At 44.4% G+C, this 15,495-nt stretch overlaps 1 protein-coding gene across 5 annotated transcripts in view; it reads right to left on the reverse strand.

Annotated features, from left to right (window-relative positions):
* Positions 1-15,495, reverse strand: part of AGAP1 (ArfGAP with GTPase domain, ankyrin repeat and PH domain 1) — a 1,249,585-nt gene that overhangs the window by 343,277 nt on the left and 890,813 nt on the right. For all 5 annotated transcript variants that reach the window (XM_085645106.1, XM_085645103.1, XM_085645105.1 and 2 more), the window contains one exon: positions 8,652-8,813. In XM_085645106.1, coding sequence (XP_085501232.1) covers positions 8,652-8,813 — 162 coding nt within the window. The remainder of the gene's footprint in view (positions 1-8,651; positions 8,814-15,495) is intronic.

Genomic DNA, 15,495 nt, shown 5'->3' on the forward strand with positions numbered 1-15,495 from the left:
ATCTGGGGAGACACACCCAAAAACAGAGGGGAGGCAACGCAGATGTCTTCATCTGTCTTACCGAGATGCCGAGATATGTCCACAGCTCATAATACAGTTGAAAAGGTGCAATTGACATTTTGGTAATATCTTCAATGACGTGCACAGGCATATGGCATTTTGATCCTGATGCGGTAAACATGTCCGTCTGCTGAAGGCACATTTTAAGACAAAAGGATATTCGGTCTGGCAGCGTAACCAGAACACCTTTCCAGTCTATTGTGGAGGACTAGATACGAGTTCCCATACTGAAATAGAAACTGCCCAAAAACATACATTAAGTGTAATATGGATTTCACTCATCACTAAAACAATGACCACTGAGATGAGAGCTCGGTTTCCTGCTGTGGCATGCTCTGTCGCTCCTTCACTAGCAGCGTCACAATTCAGCAGTAAAACTCTTAAGACAACTAACCTCCAGAGTTTCAGTTTGCACAGTGGTAAATCAGAAAAGGGGACTATAGCTCCTGCTTTTGTTGGAAAGTCAACAAATCTATTGCCTATTTACCGTTAAGTCATGGATTATGGAAACTACATACATTTGGCTCCATAACAACGGAGTAATCATGCTTTAGGTTACTAACATACCCAGTGGCGGCTGGTGACATTTAAAAGTGGTAGGGCGTAAAAGTCAGGGATGAGTGTTACGTCATGAAGTGAGTGAGCCCGACTATCATACGGGAGAGTTCTTTATAATATAAATTTTAACAAAGAGTGGAGAAATTATTGGTTTATAATATTCATCCATAGAATTGCATGATTGAGAAAATGTAATGCCTATATCATTGGAAATGTGCTATTTATGAATGACAGTGCGCTACTGCACTATCCTCTAGTAATATATTTGCGACAGTGTGCTCCAAACCGCACGACCACCAATAACATACTACACCCTTACGGATGACAAGCATAAGCCTTGTGTTCTGCAGGGCTGGTTTCAGCTCATCAATAATGGCAGGTTCACTCCCAATTTGGGGATTACACTACTTAGGCGAAACTTCTATTTATTAGAGGGGAAATTAAAGAGGATAAAAAAGAGGTGAGGCGCTAAAGAGACAAAGTGTCTTTACTGCAATTCTACATGTCAGTTTCTGGTCAAAACAATGTATTGGGGAGAGGAGTTTGCCTAACTCCTACGGCGGTCGACCTCGAATCTGGGGAACTGGGTTGGAGTCTCGGCAATGACCCTGCGACTCTGGGCAAATTACTTAATCTCCCTGTGCCTAACACAAATGAATGTGTCCTCATGTAATGCAACTGGTGCTATGTAAAGCGCTCCGATACCTGATTCGGGTCAAGTTTGCGCTTTATAAAACTCTGTAAAAAAAAAAAAAAATTACTAAAGAGATGACCGCATGCCTCTATACATCGATAGCTTTGCAGATAGCAATACAACAAATTAGTAGTACAGGATTTTAAGTAATGCCATCTAAATTCAACTGCATGAGCTAAGGAATGGAGTCAGAAAGGTTAAATGGCAATCAAAAATTACAGTAATTATTTGAGGAAAGCCCTTTAAATGTGTTCTGAAGCAGTCTTAATGACCAAGGACTGATAATTAAAGCAGATACAGATAGGAAGGCAATGGTAAAAATGAAAATAGACGATTTTTCAGAAACCTAAAATGTGAACAAATTGCTGGTAAGTTACATAACGGTGAATGAGGAGAGCAGGCAGGGGAACATGCAGGATGAAGCCATGCAGGTCAGGCGGACAGGCGGCGAGGCTAACAAGATGTGACTGACGTCATGGGTAGGCTTGGCGCCTTGAAGAAATCATTCCGAGTCCAAGGAAAGTTAGTTTCTACTCACGCCTCACGGTTATTAATAAGCAGCAAACAGAAGAGAATTGGCTGTATTTGCTGAGAGAGATTATTTAATTACAAAGACTGCTCTCGCCGAAAGCTGCCAACGGCCAAAAACGTATTAATTAGAGGTAGTGAGCCTTCCCAGCAGGGCCTGCTGAGACACCAGGGGCTGCAGTTCGAGCTGCAGGAAGTGCACGACCCAACCAGTCTAAGGAGCTGCAGAAACGGTCCCGGAGCTTTGCCAACAGGGGCACCCCCAGTGACCCCATCACCAGCGCGGGCCCTGTGGGGCTGACCCCTCCGTACAGATCAGTGCCTCTCCCTTCCTTTACACGCCAGCATCAGCCCACTGATGCTGGCGTGTAAAGGAAGGGAGAGGCACCGCATGCGCAGGGAGTTATGACGGGGTCTGCAGGGAGGGATGCCAGGTAATGCTGAGGTGGCTGTGGCACTGACAGGGTGGTGCCACAGTTTGTATGGGCAAGGAGAGGGGCAGAGGTGCACTCTGGCAGTTAGCTGTGCAGGTAGAAGTCCAGATGGTAGGTATGTGCAGTGAGCGGACCGGGAGTAGACGCTGTGTGCAGTGAGGGACTTGGGGAGTAAAACATTTATGCAGTGAGACCTGGAGGAAGGAGTAGTAGCAGGTAAATACAGTGGGTGGCTCGGGACTCAGTAGACGGTCGACCGTGTGTGAAATGAAAGGCTTCAGGTCAGCCAGTGCGCTGGGGTAGAAGTCTAGAAGACGTGTTCTGCGAGAGGCTCCGGATTATGTGTCCAGTGAGAGGATCCGCTGTAGACTGTGTGTGCAGTGAGGTTCTCGGGATTAAACGATGACAATATATGCAGTGAGAGCGGCAGGAGTAAACAGTGTGCGGCTTAGAAGTAGGCAGTGCGTTGGTAGAAGTTGAGGAGTAGCCAGTGCGTGCACTCCGTGCAGTGAGAGAGTGCATTATAGCACAGGGAAGGGCTCCAATTCTGGAGCAGATCATGTGTGCAGTGATGGGCTCCTGAATAGACCGTGTGCAGTGAGGGGCTCCGGACTCACTGGCCAGTCAGCAAACTTGTGGACGAGCTTAGAGGCGACCCCGCCCGCGCCTCAACCCCCACATTACAATCCCGATAATGTAAGGAAAGGGCGCACAGTTCATAATCTTGTAATAGCATTACAGCCCTTATGTCTCACGCTAGACTGGTAGCTAAAGGTTATCTTCCTCATTATAGGCCCTGGCTGCCGCTCAGGCCTACAACTGGAGAGGGCCGTTAACAACAGATATAGCCCTTTGCAGTGGTTGTTAATCCTCTAATTAAATCGTTGGCTAATGAAATACATCTTTAGAAATTAACCTGTTCCCTAGTTATATCACACAGATATGAGTGGGTGGGAAAACTATTCTGTCTTGTCGGCAGGGGGGAACGAAAGGAAGCCAAACCATGCGCTGGAAAGTTTAAGTACCCTACAATGTCGAGTGTGTGCTTGGGTACGCATCAAGCAGAGGGCTCAGGATCTGACATTTAACAGCAGGTCTGCCGAGTCCTGGGATTCAAAAAAAGGGAAAAGGCTTACCTGCACGTGTCGTGTCGTTTGAAACCACAGCTGCAGGCGCCTTTTTCCAGCAACAAACACACCCCTCACGGAATTAGGAGCTGCCTGCCCAACTGAAACTAAATGGATAGCCACTCCCGGTCGCCTCAGCCTTACCCAATGAGAAAGCCTCATTTATGGAGGCGAAAGGAGTGCTGTAATTGTTACCACCCCCTGCACTCAGTGCACTGTGAGCTAGCCCTGCCCCTTCCCATTACTCTGAATGGCGCTCCACTGACCGCGCCCTGGGCCAATTCATTATCGCCCCATTTGAAACCCATTTACTGCCGCTTTTTTCAGCCACTCCCACAAGACTGATGTCACCCGCCTCCTCGCTCCTCGCTTGTGCCTCGAGGGCGAGGAATAGTTCTCGCCCAGCTTTTGCACATGCGCACATTGCGCAGGAAGACTCAGGGACAAAGTATAAGTAAGTAGAAATATATATATATTTGTTTTACATAGCTTAACTTTCAAGTTTCACGGGGGAGCACCAAGCAGTGAGCACTTCTTTAAACTGCTCCACTGGTGTTCATTCTCTCCCATTAGTTTTCTACGATGCTGGTAGGTGAGGCAACGCCCCCTACGCCCCTTAACACCAGCCACCACTGAACATACCCCTCACTCAAATTCAACTCACCTGTAGATGTGGGGATACGTAATCCCGAGACAAAATGCTTGGCTCTTGCAAACGCACTGGATCACTGCATCGTTCAGGTTGCAGCTATAGCCCTGGATGGGTGTTGCATAGAGCAAAGGATCATATGAGCGGTGTGCAAGAGGCTAGAGCTGGAGTAGCGTTGCTGGAAGAAGGCATCAGTTGGTTTGTGTTCCTGCTATTCGAGAAATAAGCCTTCTTGCAGGAGTGAGCTGTGTGGGAACTTCACTCTGCTACTAGCCAAATGTCTTAGTCTTAGGAAGACCAGTTTGGCTTCAGGATCATACATCTTGTGTAAGCAAGCTTTCTCCCTTTCCAGATGCCAAAGAAGAAGTCTGTATATTTTTAAATTACTACTTGTCTAAATTCAGTGAGGAAATTGTGGTTTTCCTCTAAAATAACCAATTACAAAGCCTTTCATTTCTACTTCTAAACAGCACCACTTTAGGTCTCCTCAGACCGTAAGAAGCTCAACAACAAGATCTGCTGGACGTCAGCAATTGAGTTTGACATAAGTGGGCTGTCCTTATTAACTCAACAGTCCATAATGTATACGACCAATTTGCCATTAGGATTTATTCTCTTCTACAAAGGTGGCTATATGATGAGACATGCGGAAGACAGTTTAAAAGGTATTGCCTGCTTATGCTCGGGCTCATAGGGGAGGTCAGATCATCTTTGTGTAGGTGATCCACACAACACAAGACTCTAGAATATTTCTGCTCACATTCACAATTGCAGCCAAGTGGGCATCTACACACAGAGGACACAATTTGATTAATTATAGGGCCTAATTACCTCCTTCAAACACAAAACAGAGAAAATGCTCTGGAGGACACCATGTATAGTGCTCTTGATGGTGCATTTTTTTAATCAACAATGCATTTATACAAGAAAACTAAGATGGTATCATCTGAAGCAGACACCGTAAAAAGAAATGCACTAACAACATAGAAAGAGGAAGAACTGTTGTTTCTTTTAAAAACAAGGTTCTTTTGTCCTCATATCACCACAGTGTCTGCAATTCTCAGGCCGTTTGACCATGTCGAACCACCACTCGTTCTATTGTATTCATGTTTGTTACCACCGCACTGATCCAGCCTACCATGCCATCACCTTGAGCGGTGACTTGGTGTAATCATTGAACCTCATGTTCTATCTGCGGTACTTCCCTCAAAGACCACCCCACCTGATAAACTCAGCCCTCAGGTGTCCCTCCTGGGGTGCCTTCCATGTGTAGGTGACAAGTCCATTTTGCCGTATTAATCCAGTTTATTACACTCAGAGGTAATGGATCAATCCAATGTTTACAACTCTCCCTCCTGGCTAGCAGTATCAGATAAAAAATTGGGCCTCTTTGTTATTTCTCAGTGTACTATGTGTAGTATTGTCAACTGCCAATAAAACTAATATGGAATTTAATGCTATGGTGACTACCAGAATGTCTTTTAAGATGGACTCAATATTTGCCCAGAATGCCTTAATCCCGGAACAAATAAAGAAAACATGTTCTTCGTCAGCTTTCAAAAAGCCACATCTTCTGCACCTGGGAATAAGCTGTAATTTTCTGGGGTGTCCAGTATAGTCTATTGATAGTGAAAAATTATTTTGCTTTAGATTGGTGGACTTGACGATCGAATATAACAATTTCAAGGAGTTATGCCATAATGATTGTAGGTCCACCCCCTGGAAAGTATCTTCCCACGTCTCATATGGTGCTATCATGTTCTTATCTTCAGCTTCCAGGAACTTCCAGTACCAGGTGGCTACTTCCTTCCTTTTAGGTCTCACATCCTGGAAAGAGGACTCAAATTCCCAGTCTCCCCATCTCTGAGGTCGAGGTCGCAAGTCATGATGACAACTGCACATATCTGAACCTAGAAAGCTATCCCCAGTTTTAGCTTTCAGGACTTCCCATGGTACAATTCCCTGCACTGTCATAAAGTTACCATCTCTGCCCACCTTAATGGGAAACACAGCCCATCCTTCATGAATTCTGGGGTGCCAGAAGAGTCCTATATGGGAGCAAAATCAGAATAGTATTCTATTTTGAATGTCTTTCTCACGCTCCACCAAAGGTTTAGTGCCATCTTTAGAACCTTTAGTTGGAGCTTCTTAAAAAATGTTGGGGCCCCAAAATTATACAAAAAACACAAGTTCTCCAAACTTCCTCATCATTTCGCCTAAGAGCTTTCCCCATGTTGTACTGTCTGGTTTTCCCAGGAGCATCCAAAGGTTTTTAAACTGAAATGCTATACAGTAGAAGTTTAAATTTGGTAGGGCTAATCCTCTTTTCTCGAGCCTATGCCTCAACTTCTTCCATGCCAATCTTGCCCTACGGGAAGCCCATATAAAACGGCTTATTTTCTTCTGAATCTTGTCAATAATTGATCTTGGAAAGGTGAGGGGGATGCAGTTAAATAGACACGTAAATTTGGGGAGGATCAACATCTTAATGAGATTCACGCGCCCACAGAGTGTCAGTGGCAGGTTCTTCCATCTTTTAATCAATATGGTATCTACCTCCTTAGCCACCTTTTTCAAATTATAAACTGGTATTTCCTCCACTGGATTAACAATAATAATCACAAGATATTTTAACTCTGCCCACCTCCCCACCCCCCCTCCAACCATCTAGGTTCCAGCATATTACCCCCGTCTCAGATTTGTTCGCCAAATACCCAGAAAAAGCACTAAACTATCCCACCAACCCCATCACCCTAGGTAGGGTTTGGGCAGAATCTGACATATAGATTATCAAGTCATCTGCATACAGCATAATCTTACTACTGAAAGGGGGTTTGAGTTTAAAGGGCATGGTCTTTCCCCAGTTGTGCCAATGGTTCAATATACATGGCAAACAAAAGAGGTGACAGAGGGCACCCCTGCCTAGAACCCCTTTGAATGTTGAAACTCCTGGTCAAAGAGCAGTTGAGGAGAATTCTAGCTGACGAGTTTTCATACAGTGTTGGAAGTGTGGCGATAAAACCTGGACTGAATCCCATTACATCCAGGACCATCCATAGGTAAGCCCAACATACCCTATCAAATGCCTTAGCCGCATGATTTGCGAACACGACCAGGGGAATCGAACGATTGGTGGCGAGATCATTAGTTACTATTAGTTGTTGCGTAAATTCTTGAAATTGCCTCTTTGGCACAAATCCTTTCTGATTCGGATGCAACATCTGGGGGGCTAGCTTGGGCAATCTTCCTGCCAAAATGCTCATAAAGATTTTATATTCTGCGTTTAACAGGGAGATTGGACGAAGGTAATCTGCGTTCCGAGGGTCCTTGGCTGGTATTAAAACCAAAAGAATTGTGGCCTCTTTTCGTGAATTTGCGATTGGTTACCCCACAAGTAAATTTAATTAAATAATAGTTCCGATTCCGAAATTATTTCTTCCATTAGGATCTAATGGAGCTCGGAATGTATTGCATCGAGACCGATGGCCTTCCCCTTTTTTGTTCGTAGGAGTTCCGCCTAATTTCCCCCTTGGTAATTGGGGCATCTAAGCATTCTCTACCTTCCCTTCTGAGCCCCTGAAACCCCCCACTTTCCAGCCAAGCTCTAAGCCTCTTCGGGTCAGGCTGGACCTCTTCTGTGTACAGCTCAGCAAACAGGGAAACAGAGAGGCCCTACATTTCCTCAACATTGTTCATAACATCTCCCTGCAAATTAAAAACCAATTCCCTAATGAAATTCCTAGAACTGAACCCCAGCCTTCCATGCTAGCAGCGCCCCTGCTTTCTTCCCGTATTCAAATTGTTTCATATACCCGGTTTGCCAACGCTCTCTGCACTTTGCTTCCAATTTGATCTTATAATTTAACCAAGCCTCCTCCAGCTGGCTTTATAGACTCTCCATGTCTATTGAAGCTTGCATTTTGCTGCAGTATCTCAGCTTCCAGTGCCGCCACTCTTTCCTCCAATCTACTGAGTTTAACTCTTTCAGCCCTATTGTTACCATATGCAAGACTTTTCAACACCCCTCTAATGTAAGCTTTAAAAGTATCCCAGATTATATCCAATGGGGCCGATCCATCTTTGTCTAAAAAGAAATCTGTACTCGCTTCTTTCAAAGTTGCGACTACCTCTGGATCCAGGAGGATCGCCCTTTTTAAACACGTAAGCGTCATGCTGACTGGCGCATTTTCTGGGATATGCCCAGGCAACAGGTTGACTTCTTTTATTTTCCCGGCTAACGCTTTATCCACGAACATATAGTCAAGTCTGGAGAAGTGGCTGTAGTTCTTGCTATGAAAAGAACTGGTATAATATTAAACAAAGCGCCTGTAGAGAGTCATCTGAGGTGGTCAATGACCAATATTTACCACAGAAAAAGAAACTCATACCACCCAGCAGTTAAAGAACTACAAAAATCAAGTAACAGGCAAGGTAACTCTTGAGCTTATTCTTGTATAGAAGAGCTAAGCTGTGCTTTTCAGGCATTACATTAAAACATTTTCTTAGCTAACTTGCTGCTTTGACATGTGGTAAATTTAAGCTGTAGCATCATGTCTTCCTACGGTAGAGTCAGAAACCCCTCATTCATCCAAACATCTTACCACTGCTGATGCCTGAGTTGGCAATGACTGTTGCTTCACTCCATTGGTCTGCACTGGACACGGAATAAGATCGCTGATGCATACCGTCTGGCCGGCTGTTGAAGGACACCAAACTGATTCCACTAGCCATCTGCATAGCAGACGCACTTGTGCTGACATTCCCTAGAAGAGGGAGACAGAAAATATTGAAACGTTCAGTGGCACGAATGAATGGGAAGAGGAACAAGTAGGTCAGTTTTCAGGCAGCATCATAAGGTTTGTGAGGCTTTTTTTTTTTTAACTCGGCCTCCAATCTTTGGTTGGATAGATGTGGGTTATCAAGTTCCAAATCAACAATGAGGGACTGGGGGCAAAGAAAAAGATCCAGCACATGGGCCCCAATGATTATACTGTGAACACAAAAAGAGGATGTGCTGTTCCTGACAGAGGAGGGAAGGGAAAAGAAAAAATAGTACACAGGTCCTTGTCGGGAGTGTTCCTATAAGGAGCAAGGGCCCTCACACCCTGAGGGATGTCATGCTTCATCAGAGCAGCTCCTCATTGGGCCGGTGCTGCAATGACCAACGGGCCCCGCAGGGGGGGCTCTTTACCGGAGTTCTTTTTACCTGTGGTCTTGCAGAAGATGAAGAGGGTGTGTGGTGTGGGATGTATATACAAAGGTGAGTAGTGTGTGTGTGAATGCTATGAATTAAAAATGACTAAGGGAACCGGCTGAACCAACTTTAAAAAGTGGGTTCCATGTAATGGTTAAAAATGTGCAATACTTGCAAGAGGAGAGTCTATTAATCTCACAAAGCTTTCAAGTAAGGATGTCGGTCAACATGTTTCATGCCCTCTAGTGTCTCTAGGATCATGGAATTTCTCAGGACCTAAAAATACAACTACTAACTATGCTCCCCACGCTAAGGACCTGTATACTCATTTTCCCCCTTCCCTTCCCTCCTCTGTCAGGAACTGCACATCCTCTTTTCGTCATCAAGTTCCACGCCAGGATACCAAATCCTGCTCTGGCGTTTCCATGCAAAGGAATGCTGCATGAAGAACCCTTACTTTTATCAAAGTAGCGAGCTACCTCTTCTGGAAAGTTTGCGGGTGGCACAGTTAAGGAAAGCATAACGTTCAAGACAGTTAAGAAAAAAAACATGTCCAGTTAAAATTTTAAAGTAAATTTAATTTTTGATAAATCTAAAAGCTGTGAAAACATAACCTGGGCTTCTCTAAACTATAATAGATGTGTGTTCAGTAAAACTGTAATGGAAAATTAAAAAAATACTGAAGTTCCAATGTAGCTTACACACAACAGCGTTTCCTCAACTATACTCTGAAATGCTGGATTAAAGTATGTCAGAAACACTAACCAGGGCTTCCAAGACACTGAAGCCATAGCAAGGCTACGTTAAGTTAAGAGACTGAAAGCAATCACCTAGCTCCAGTTCAGGCTAAAGGTAATATGGGCAACAGGAGAAAGCACAATTTTTCTGTGACATTTGTCAGGCGACGACTCTGGGGACAACAAATAAAGGTCTGGTCTGCTTAGATTCATGCTGCTCTGATTCAATGTAACCTGGGAGGGTTGCTTATCTCTCTCACACCAAACAGTCCAGAGCTTATATACTTTTTCATTGGTTGGGGAGTGTTTGCTATTGGAGTGAAATGTCTTCTGAGTAATAGGTTCCTGTGTGATTTCTTCTCTGAACAATAGGCATTTGAGGACATTCAAAGTGCCGTTTATATTTTGCTCCCAAATCTTGAGTTCTGAATTATAAGTACACATACCATAAGGTGTGACCTAGTCACTTCTTTAGAGTCCCTGCAAAGTGTACCTAAAGGTCCCGAGACCGTCTACCTCAAAAGACATGAGTAACATATTTCTTTTTCATCAAAATTATCTACGACTCAAAAGCAACAGCACAAGGATCACCCATGACTTCATTCTATCTCTGAATTCAGTGGAATCTGTCTCTAATCTCCAGTAGACTAACTTTACTCCAAGCCAAGAGAACAGGTTTTTTAAGCATGAGTACATTAACTGCGGGGGTGGTTTCCAACATTCTGTGAACCCAACAAAATGCCCCAACAACTTCTGCAGATAGTTCCAAATGCTGGTTCCTGGTTAGTTCCTCTGCAAATCTCAAAGACAAGAACATCCTTTTGGAGGTAGGTAGGTGCACCCTCCCATAGGCAGAGCACCGAGAAACAATATCAGCATCACGAATTAACACAAGGTGAATCTAAAAAAAGAGAACAATTTGGGCAGGAACTATGGAGGCACAGGGTAAAAGGTATGAACCCACCAATCAAGAAACACCCACCACATGGGCAGAGTAAGATGAGCAAACCCAAAAATGAAGAAGTCGACCGGGAAGTAAAATCCAATATTTTATGTCCCACTTTCACACCTTTGGCTATCTATAGCTCTGTTTTGCTAACTTCTAAAATCTAGGTTTTCTGTTCGCAAACTCCACCTTTGCCTGTCCAGGCACAGGCCAGTGCAAGGATATTTTGGGACCATAATCAAAGAAATGTTTTGCTGTTGCCTGGGCCCTATATTTGATGCTTTTTGGGGGCAATCTGGCTTCCCCATGTTTGTGGTTCTCTTAATCAATTGCCTGGTGTTGCCTGAATGTAGCTATAGATCTTCATGCGACTCAGGAAACGAAAGAATGATTTGGGGCTATTACTCATATCGGCCCAGTATGTTACTAACGTCACAATGTCCCTACACTTGGACCCCTGGGGGACTTCCGGGCTGTAGCTATGCCTCTTTTGGCTAGCACTAGGGTCAGGTCCTGGAATTTATTCCAGACTTACTTGGACGAGTTAACAGCCCTAAAAGGCAACTATGTGGGTTCAGGACGCCCGATCTACCCAACTGCTCAACTCTTGTGATAACAGTTCGCAGGAAAGGATCATGTCAAAGGATAAAATTCAGCATCTTGCCAACACATCTGAGGCACTGAGTATAGAGGTCCGAAAGATCAGTCCAAATCTCAAAGGGGTTACATATGCCTTGTGCTTGAACTGAAAATGGTGCAATTTAAATTCAACATTTCTGGAAATTTGGGCCGGGAGCCCCAAGGCAGTCTTCCCAGTTAATATGGGTGAATACTCAACCCAAGGATCATGAACATTTGTCTCTTAAATTGCAAGATTTCCTTTCAAGTTGCTATGCAGTTCCCTATATATTTGCGTGACTGCCATCCATCCGTTAATTGTAAGCCAGTATGGTGTGTACTGTGTAGTTCTCCGAATTCGCCACTACAGATGGGCCATATTGTTTATGCGTTTCACCAACAAAGCTGCCGAATACTAGGAATAAACCTGCTGTCAAATATTGTATTTCCACCATGTCTGAAAATGTTTTCAGTTTCTCCATTTCGTACAGGTCTTCCACTGTGATCAGGTCATTTTGCTCCCATCTGAACAGTAGGTTTCCCACCTCACCCATTAAAGCTCCGGGCGATATACTGGGGGAATCACACATAGGGTAATTGCACATAGGCGTCCCCCGTTTTGAAGTGAAGCTAATAAAAGCGTGAGGAGGTTACAATACCCACACCTATTAGGGAAGAACAAGAGATTCAGGATCCCGCGTTCCCCAATCTGAATCCATGCCCATCCTGTTCCCACAGAATGTTATGCCCGCTAGTCACTTCACTGCCAACTGAAGCTGTGCTGCCATCTAATACTATTCATAATTTGGGACTCCCAGGCCCCCCCTCGCAGTTTTTGTAACTTAAGTATATTCTTTGCATCTCTATGTATACCCCTATTCCATATCAGTATCAAGAGAAATGGACACTAAACGTATTGAGCAATGAGAAAGTCCCTGAAGTGCTTCCCAGCTGTGGCGCCTCAGGCCAATCTGCCACAAAAACTTAAAAATCTGTTTTCGAGTAGGAGCTAAGGAGCCAAGACTGAAGGTCAAGGGGGAATCCTAATTATCATAGGATGATGTCTCTATGACTACAGGAGGACTCCCTCCCTGAGATCTATAAGGGCAGCATCAACTGGTTGCTCAAATTTACTAGCAGGGGGGCAGTTAAATTGCCCTGTTAATCTGTGTCTTTTCAGCGATAGAGCCCCCTGATCTGTGTGAGATGCACCAGAAGGGGAGGCTGAGCTGAGGCCCCACGCACTCTTCAAGCAATTTTCCCGACTGGGTCTCAAAAAGCACCTATGCTGGGCTCACTGATGCTTAGGCCTACCAATGCGTCCTTTTTAGTGTGCATTCGCCCCTGGCCTGATTGAGCAGACACATGTCCCAGCCTTTGTGTCAAAGAACTAGAAAAGAAGATACACGCTGCTCCTCCAAGAGCAAGTGTATAAAGAGCCAGACGGAGAGGAAAGGTCAAGCTCCCATTTCTTGCTATGTATAGTGCTAAAAGGAACATTCAGCGCGCCAGCCCTTTCTGCTACTGCAGAAGAAATGGCTATTAAGATCAGCAGCCGCACACCGCCCACCCACCACCATATAATTAGCTGCACCGAAAAGGGGCAGGATTGTTTAGGGAGAAAAGAGACACTTAATGCAAGACTTTGGTCAAAGATTAAATGGGACCCTTTAAATGGCACTCGAATGGAAACCTCTGTGATGGAGAGAAGGCGGAGGGGAGCTGGGATCCGCAGACGCGGCCCAGCAGCACTAGCCCACAGCATGTGGCTTGCAAGTCCCACACTGGTGCAACCATGCGCCTGAAGCAAGGACGCTGAACAAAGAGGAGCTATAAGAACTCGCACAATTCAGTAGGAACACCAAGCATAGGATTGACATACCAAGGGCTGATTCAGGAACCAAAATTAAAAATATATTTTTAGAAAGCTTAGCACTGACGCTTTGAAAACTCCTTAGGCACAAAAACCAACTCATTCAAGTAAGGCAAGACTTGGCTCTGCCAAAACCCAAGCTATGACTGCTGACCAAATTAAACCGGTATATTCTCGGCGATCTAGTGTGCACCTACTTTCCCCCTTTAAGGCCTGTTTTGAGCGCAAGAGGATCATGCAAAAGTGCAGAAATAGAAGCAAATGTGATAATCATAAAGGGAAAGGTGAAAGATAGTAACCTAGTCAGTTTTTGAGGTGCTCTAAACTTTAAATCTAATTGATGGATTCCTAATGTGGTGATAGCAGTGAAAGAAATGTCTTTAACATTATAGCAACTATCCCAAATTGGTGCTAAAATGATAGGGAGCCATTACACTAACCCTAAGTGGCTGTACACAAATGCAGGTCAGTCTTTTGGATGCATCATCATGTGTACACTGAAGCTGCCTATGGCTTGGGGGTGATGCGCCTCGCTCTGCTAGTGGCACTGGTACTTTATCACTTGAACCGAGTGTCACAATTGCCACTTAGGCCCAGGGATTCAAGTGGGCAGGGTCCCTCAAGGTCTCAGACCCAGCAGCAATTATAACACGGACATTGAAACGGGCCCTGTATTTATGCCCATAACTTTGCTAGCAGAAAACTGATTTATGAACCATGAATGGAAAAAAACGTCAAGGAAACCCAGGTCACTGATTTAGTTCCGGCTTATATTTCACGTGTTGTACTTAATCTTCATTCCCAAGAGTGCAAGCTATTTTCACAATGTTGCGTTTTTTAAATTGTATTTTCGTGTATCGTATTACTCTTACATAGGGCATCCTTTGACCTGAAAAAACTCCATGTATTTATAGAGGGCCCCGACAAAATGCTCTGGATTTGAGGCTGAAGGCTGAATTCCTCACAGTGCCTGTCAGATGATCAAAAAGGTGGTCAGTATACCTGGTCATCCAATCCTTGGCCTCTTTACAGAGTGTACAGAACGATGGTCACATATTCCAATTGTGATTATGTACAAAGGTGTGTGATGGAGGTACACAGTTGATAAAATGTTGACGAGGAGGAAGTAAAAGGAAACGCAGTATGTTTAGATGAGTGGCTGTGCTGTGTGTTTGGGGGTGGTGAGGTGAAGAAGATGCAATGAAGTGTATTCAGGAGAGAATGCAAAGAGGATGCTGAAGATGAAAGAGAAGAGGTGTAAGATACGCAGATGGAGGAGATGTGGAGAGGAAAAGGGCAGACATATAGTGATTGAGGCACTCTGGGCCCATTCATAAAGGTAAACTTGCACTTTTATGCATGTTTACTCTTTTTTGTTATTCACAAACAATTTAATAATAAGCTTACAACTGCAACGGCTCTGCACTCACGGTGGAGAACTCCGCACATAAAAGGACAGGACGGCTACCTTTTTATGTGCAGAGTTCTCCACCGAGTGCCGAACTACCAATCCGAAAACGTACTACTAAGTCATTTGTTTGTGGATAGCGGAAAAGAGGAAACTTACACAAAAGTGCAAGTTTATCCTTGTGAATCTGGCCCTCTGAATACCACTACCCCCCTTACACAGGCCGAAGTAATGATTAATTCACAGCCCCACAATTTCAGAAATGAAACATTTTCAATATTAATTATTTACAACAAAACCGTTGCTGTTACTCACTTATCTTAAACAGCTAACAACCACTGCAAAGCCAACAGACCTGGTTGGTTATGGGTATGTGTCGGGTGCTGCGTTATATTTCGGGATGCATAACAAAGCTCAGAAAGGAACCAAAATATCGGTTGGGTGCATACTATGGAAATCACAGAAATGTAGTTCGTTGTTAAGCCACGCCCATCATTACATTAACCACACCCCTTTTAGAGACCCCTTCCCCCCACTTTTTTAATCCCACTTAAAGCCCTGCCTCGGCCTGCACCCAGAACCTTTGTTGTGCCCCCACAATATTCCGATAGGCCCCACAATCTCCCACAGAATGAACTCGGTTTCTGCAAGGACTGAGGAATGAATGTG

The sequence above is a fragment of the Triturus cristatus genome, chromosome 3_1 (assembly GCF_964204655.1).
Source record: "Triturus cristatus chromosome 3_1, aTriCri1.1, whole genome shotgun sequence".
In the NCBI taxonomy this organism is placed as follows: domain Eukaryota; kingdom Metazoa; phylum Chordata; class Amphibia; order Caudata; family Salamandridae; genus Triturus; species Triturus cristatus.